The following is a 7,500-nucleotide window of genomic DNA, read 5'->3' as shown; positions in this document are numbered from 1 at the left end:
ACAAATTGAATGCCGTAGAAACAGCTATTATTATCAACGCTGCTGCTCCCAGAGAAGGTCTCGTCTCTAATAATAATAATAATAATAATAATAATAATAATAATAATAGATAATTTACCAATATCAAACCTGCTGATAGTTGTATCTTTCAGTTTACATTCTTTTCATTCAAAAAGTATATAGGTTTTTTAAGCTTCATAAAATGCATGCAACATTATAATTATAACCAACATTCTGCTGTGCAAGAATAGGAATGTTAGATATGAATTTACATCAAAAGTTGAATCAAAAATTTTTTTATAGAAATTTGCATCAATAGACGAATCTCCTCTCGTGTAATATTGGTCAAGGGAAATATGACAAGTTACGCATATTTCGCCATATTTAAAACTAATTTGAAAGTAAAACTAGTTTTAGGGAAATTCAAGATGGTATATGTAGTATTCAAACAAATTTTAAGAACAAAAGTGGAATCAAACAATGAAACATTATATCTATCATTCTGCTGTACATGCTGAGTAATATTTCATACGAATTTACATCAAAAGTAGAATAGAAAAATAATTAATAGCAATTTGCAACAATATCTTAATCTCCCCTCGACGCATTACGGTATTAGTTTAGGGAATCATAACAGAGTATATACATTTCTAAGCTGATTTTAAAACCAAAGCTGCAAAGGTGTTTAAATGATCCTTGCAGCACATTTGGTGGAATTAGGAAGAGAAAAAAAAAAGAATCTTGCAAGAAGAGTAGACTCTCACCTCATAACTTTCAGGAGCATGGTACGAAACGGGATGAGCAGGTGCTGGGTATCCGTAACCTGGCCTGTCGGGACGAGCCAATGCCACGGTTTGCCAGACAGCACAGAATTGCCTGAAATAAGCAAATCCAAAGAGACATTGAATTTCTTTTCCGTTTTCCAAAACACTATATATCACAATGCCCTCAAAAAACTGCACTCATAGATCAGTCATTTCATCAACGGAAATGTGCTAAAAGATTATATAGCTCTCGTGTCTCACCTTAGAGTTCATGATGGTCGCTTCAGAATGTGCAGAAGTCGAGGAGTTCCTTAATATATATACTATTTACTCATGGTCAAGGAGTGTCTCCAGTCTTGGGCCACACCCATTAGTGTAGGTCGGTATCCTGTAATGTGGGATTTTTGGCCTCAACGGGCCTGCTGAACTTGAAAATAGTCAGCCACAAAATACTTTCGCTCATAATCGCTGCTAAAATATTGTTAGTTCGGTTTTGTTGATGCAAAAGTGAGTGAGTTTTCCAGTTTTCGTATAACTTGGGCCGACTGCGTCTTTATTTTTTGGTTGTAGACGTAACTCGACATCTTGGGTTATGTAAACGAAAATTACTTTAATGACAATCTCTTTGTGATCAATCGAATATATAAAAATGCTTTTTATATTCACATTAGAATATTTAATTACAAGGCTTTTCTTAACCATAGCCAAGAGAGTCGCAAACAAGATTGTGTGTGGAATTTCAAAACTATTATGAATAATTAATGAAAAATTTATAAATTCCTCTTGAGTTTGAAAAGCATTGACGGAGATTATGTGGGATTTTTAAGTTTCAAATAACATTCCAATGTATTTCAGTATATATATATATATATATAGATATATATATATATATATATGATATATATATATATATATATATATATGTATATATATATACTATATATATATATATATATACTATACTATATATATATATATATATATATATATATATATATGTGTGTGTGTGTGTATGTATGTATTATATAATATATATATACTATATATATATATATATATATATATATATATATATATATATAATGTGTAAAAAAATTAAATTTATTTATATAATTAGTACGTGGACGTTGCTTAAGCTGAAAATTAGTGACAGATATTTATAAATGTTCTTAATGAAGGCATGGTCGGCTTCATAAAATACCAAGAGAATCTCTTAGGAAGCGTTCATTAAGTTAACTGATTAATTGATATTGAAAGTCTTCTGAATGTATACATAAAGAATACATACTTTGTCTTACATATTTGGGTGTATGTATGTATGTAAGTGACAGTAATTTTTCACTGCAGTGCTTGCTTATCATTTGATCAGTGAAATGGATCACTTTAGGAGTCCGGAAGAATAAAGCCAGATATTTGTTTTTGGTCAGACTCCGTAAAAGCCAAAACTATTCCTATCTCAGCTTCTGTCGCGAAAGTCACCATCTCGGATTTTTTTTTTTTTTTTTTTATTGTGGACAGGTGGGACAGGCCTTTTATTAATGCTGCCTCTCTCTCTCTCTCTCTCTCTCTTCTCGCTCTCTCTCTCTCTCTCGTGATTTCCGATTTTGAACACGTTACAAAATAACCAAATCTGAAACTGAAAGTATGGCGTATTGGATTTACATTCATTATTTTCATTTTCTTACCTCTTTGATATTGTCCGGTCTCATAAGTATTTACTCGAATTTCCGCATCGTCTTATGATGAATACATTTTTCAGGTTTCTGTAAAAGAAAACTTTTCTGTCCGCCCTCAGATCTTATAAACTACTGAGGCTAGAGGGCTGCAAATTAGTATGCTGATCATCCACACACCAGTCATCAGCCATACGAAATAGCAGCACTCTAGCATCAGTAGTTTTGTTTTATTGAAGGTTACCTTTAGCCGTGATCGTGTGTCTGGCAGCGCTATAGGACAGGCCACCACCGGGCCGTGCTGAAGCTTCATGGGCCTCTGCTCTTACAGCATTATACGCTGTAGCGAAACTCGATTGCGTGGAAGAAACTTAGGCGCATTTTTTATTTATTTTTTTCTAGAAATCTACTCACGATACAACAGAATTCACTTAGCAAAGATAATTTAGAAATATGTTATTAGTTCAGTAAGTCTATATTCAACCCAACAGCACCTGAAAGGAACTGAGCGTATGACCTCAAACACACTTAGTTCCATAATTGCGGAATTGAAGACTACAATTCCTCATTTTACCTTCCCCTAGGCCGACAGTACCGTCTAAGTATAGGAAAAACACAACAGCTATGGTTTCCCAAGTTCACTTACATTCCTGAACGCTGAATTGGTAACAGCGCCGGTTTTTTTTTATTACAATAATGAGCAAACAATTTCGCCTGGGAATAGACGATAAAGATCGACTTCTCCTTGGGGATTTCAGCCATTGGCCTCTGATTTGTCAAGTCGATATCCCTCCCGCTCAGCCACAGGAGTAATGAAGGGAGAAGTTATTTACACGTAACTGAATGTATTCCGGAATCATAGCGGGCATATTGCACCCATATTTAGTATCATCTGCTCTCCAGTTCCTCGTTGGACGAGTGGATTATGTGCTCGCCTACCGATTCATGTGTTCCCGAGTTCGATTCCCCGCTCTGCCTAAATGGAATCAGAGGAGTTTCTGGTGGTGATTAGAATTAATTTTCCTCGATGTAATGTGGTTCGGATCCCACAGTAAGCTGTAGGTCCCGTTGCTAGATAACCAATTGGTTCCTAGCCATGTAAAAGTATCTAATCCTTCGGGCCAGCCTTATGAGAGCTGTTATTCAGATCAGTGGTTTGGCTAAACTAAGATATGCTTAATAGTATCTGCTCTCCATCCCATCATCCGTGAGTAGACATATTTCATTCCAAATTATATGAACAACCTCATCCAGGACCACTCCTTTCAAGCCCTCTGTGAATGAAGGATACAATGTTTACCTACCAAATCAAAGGTCTGCAGATCATATCAACAAAGTGGAGGTTTCTCTGTCATCATCACTAGAGGTGTAATGTATTCTCTTCATTGAGAATTAAGGGTAAGATTTTCCCTAAGCTCAATATTGAATGGTCGCGGCTTTTATGAATTATCCTTGATGTTTTTTTTATATATCTATATATACATATATAAAATATGTATATATATTTATATATATTTTTGTACAAAAAAAAAAAGAGAAATTCAGATAAAGCCAAGTAACCTAGTCTTTTTAAAAAGGGAAATAAATATTAGGTAAATATAATGGTGATATATTCTTGTGGTTTCTTAGAATAAAAACATAGGTATAATTTTACTACATTAATTTATTGATATTATAAATAGAGATTTACATCTAATCTATAACTCAATAGGCATGAAGCTGGATGTCCCCATAAAACAGGGGTAGGATGGCCGTAGGATGGAGCTGGCGTCCCATAAGCAGGGGAAGGATGATCATAGGATGGGGCAGCCTTGTAGTGCCCAGGTTCAGGGTACTTAGCTTCCCCCTCGTAGGCGACCTCAGCCTGGTAGCCCTTGTAGTGGTCGGCCAGTGTAAGTGACGATCTGAGTGCGACCGTCGGGGAGGAGGACGTAGTACTTACCGGTCACGAGGTTCCCGTCGGAGTTGGAGTTGTGGCCGTAGTCGAGCCCCTTGTAATGGTCCTTGACGTCGTAGTGAAGTCGAAAGGCATTCCCTTCTGTCAAGGACGATGTTGATTCAAAAATAAATTATAAGTATAATTTTTTATTTTAAAATCTCTCTGTATAAATAAGCGAAAAGTAAAGGTAATTTTACCTCGTATTTCTCATGCCCGTAGGACAGTTTGTGATCAGGGGCAGAATACCCGTACCCGTCGTGGACGGGTCTGTCTGGACGGGCAGTGGCGACAGCCATCAAGCAGCACAGGAAAATTACTGTAAGAGTAGATTTTGGTTTGTATCTCTCTCTCTCTCTCTCTCTCTCTCTCTCTCTCTCTCTCTCTCTCCTCTCTCTCTCATACTTACATTAAGTACTTCAATCAGATGCTTTATCCTTGGACCGATGATGTGAGAATTAATAGTCCTCTCTCTCATCTCTCTCTCTATCTCTCTCGCTCTCTCTCTCTTCTCTCTTCTCTTCTCTCATATCTTACACACATACTTACTTATTAAGTACTTCAACCAGATCATTTATCTCAAACGATGATGTAAGAATTAATATTCCCTCTCTTTCTCTCTCTCTCTCTCTCTCTCTCTCTCTCTCTCTCTCTCATATATATATATATATATATATATATATATATATATATATATATATATATATATATATATATATAGGTACAAAAGAGTTTGAAACTATATATAATATATATATATATATATATATATATTATATATATTTATTTATATATATTGTGTATATATATCACAAATAGTTTTGTATACATACACACACACACACACACACACACACACACACACACACACACATATATATATATATATATATATATATATATATATATATATATATATATATATACATACTATATATATATATATATATATATATATATATATATATATATATATTGTGAAAACAGTTATTCGCTGGCTTACACTGGTGTTCATGGTTGAAACTCTTGCAAATGATGAGGCTACTTGGAGACACTATTGCATATATACTACGCATTCACGGTCACCCGTCGTTTTTTCATTGGATTTGTTTTGGCCCACACCCGTTGACGCCTTTCGGTTCCTTTTCAGAGGCAAAATTAGCATTTTATAGGAATACGAAAAGGATCAAAGTTATTCTGCAAAAAGGTTTTGAGCGTATAATTATACCGTCATTTCTATTGTGAAGTTGTAGTGTTACAGATTGTATTGTTTTAGCATCCCAGATATTAAACCACTGATGTCTTTCAATATCGAATTCACTATTTTCTTTGGGTGTAAACTTATTCCCAAGGTATGGTGAATCTGATATTATGAATGTGAATATGAATGTCACGCACTTGTGATAGACATTCATATATGTACTCATAGAATATAATATACATATATATATATATATATATATATATATATATATATATTGTATAATATATACATATATGAATCAATCATCACATCACCGTGATTCATATAAATTATTCGAGCTACAAATGTCCTTTAATATCTAATTCGCTCTACCACGGAATTGATATATTTTCATATTCCTTTAATATCTAATCCGCTCTACCTCGGAAACTGATATATTTTCATATGTAAACGAAGGGGAATTTTTTAGTTAATAATAATTTCGTCCCCTCATGGGATCGAACCACCGTCCAGCGGACGGTGATGTGATAATTATTAATAATGTGACTACGTTCGTCAAACGTTCGAATTGGCTAACATGGTAGAGGGGGTTGGATAGCGATTCTAATTACGAAAAACCGAGTTCGGCGGTAATTTGTAAGGTCAGAATCGGTATAAACTTTCAGCCTCACTTGTTAGCCGAATCGTTAACGTCAATGTCGTCCTGATTTCGTTACTGTCCGCTGGATGGTGGTTCGATCCCATGAGGGACGAAATTATTATCAACAAAAAAATTCCCCTTCGGTTTACATATATGAAAATATATCAATTTATATATATATATATATAATATATATATATATATATATATATATATATATATATATATATATATATATATATATATATATATATATGATTGGTAAAAACGTTTTGTTACAACAGAATTCCATATAATAAAAGGAGCCCATAGAAACGCCAAAATATTGAAAAAAAAAAAAAAGTACTTTATTTCAGAGACAGCTGTCTCTCTCCTCTTTCTATATTTTGACGTTTTTATGGGCTCCTTTTATTATATTTATACATATAAATTTGAAATATACCAAGACATAGTAAACACCAGATAGCTTTTTGTCTAGGTGTATGATCTAACCTGTTTCATCCGTTTTGTTTATATCGTATGTCTTTCCGTATTCGTTTTGTATCCCTATACTTTATTATATACCGGAACTCATCCACTACGGGCATATTATATTATTTGTCCTAGTGTGCTTCAATAGCGTATCAATATTCTTTGGTCCTGTGAGTGACACAGGAAGTCACATCCATGTAAAAGCTCTCTTATATAAGTAAAAATTACATATTAATTAGAATGTATTGCGTCATTCTGTGTGTAGCATCATGTTGTTGTGTTAACGTGATGACGCCTGTAGTCCAGTCGGATCTTGCAGTATTTCTAAACAACAGTTAGTGAATAGCTGACATTGCCTTGACGTTGCTTTGTATCACATCTTCATTTGAATACACCTGGATCACCAGTTTAGAAAGGCAACGCCAACCGATGCCCCATTGGCAAAATACATGTTGACGTTCTCATGATAGCCTGTACCTACGTCACAGACCTAGATCCGTATACTCGCGTGTTTGTGTAACATTGTGCAATATGTCGCTCAACGAATGTTCTCGCAACAGAATTGTATATCAGACTTCTATCACACTTCTCCGCTGGAAGAGCTATTCAAATCTTCCTGTCGTTATCATTGTGATGTAAACTTGTTAAATATAGCTGGTTTATTTCACTGTGTTTTACCGACTTCAAACCTACCTACAAGAAACAACGATAGATGTGAAGTATTCAAACCGATACTTGCGAATATTATCGCAGCTCAGAAAATAACCAACGGGGTGGGGTGCCTTGTTGGTCAAACAATATATAGTCTTGGG

At 34.6% G+C, this 7,500-nt stretch overlaps 1 protein-coding gene and 1 long non-coding RNA gene across 4 annotated transcripts in view; both read right to left on the bottom strand.

Annotated features, from left to right (window-relative positions):
* LOC135224237 (uncharacterized) overlaps positions 1-855 on the bottom strand; it is a 1,464-nt gene extending 609 nt beyond the window's left edge. Inside the window, exon 1 of the long non-coding RNA XR_010316691.1 lies at positions 765-855. This is a non-coding gene — a long non-coding RNA (uncharacterized LOC135224237). The remainder of the gene's footprint in view (positions 1-764) is intronic.
* The window catches only part of LOC135223895 (pro-resilin-like), a 71,592-nt gene extending 66,899 nt beyond the window's left edge, over positions 1-4,693 (bottom strand). The window contains exons 1-2 of one of the 3 annotated variants that reach the window (XR_010316608.1): positions 4,574-4,693; positions 4,178-4,475 (exon numbers count right to left, since the gene is read on the bottom strand). Coding sequence is in view for 1 of the 3 variants with exons in the window: in XM_064262813.1 (XP_064118883.1) it covers positions 4,574-4,672 (99 nt within the window). In the remaining 2 variants the exon portion in view is untranslated. Of the gene's footprint in view, positions 1-4,177; positions 4,476-4,573 lie in introns of those variants that run through there. The other 2 variants (XR_010316607.1, XM_064262813.1) reach the window with 2 other exon arrangements.
* Between the last annotated feature and the right edge of the window lie 2,807 nt (positions 4,694-7,500).

The sequence above is a fragment of the Macrobrachium nipponense genome, chromosome 10, assembly GCF_015104395.2.
Source record: "Macrobrachium nipponense isolate FS-2020 chromosome 10, ASM1510439v2, whole genome shotgun sequence".
NCBI lineage: Eukaryota > Metazoa > Arthropoda > Malacostraca > Decapoda > Palaemonidae > Macrobrachium > Macrobrachium nipponense.
Note: the sequence above shows the minus strand (reverse complement) of the source record. Positions and strands in the feature narration are given on the sequence as shown.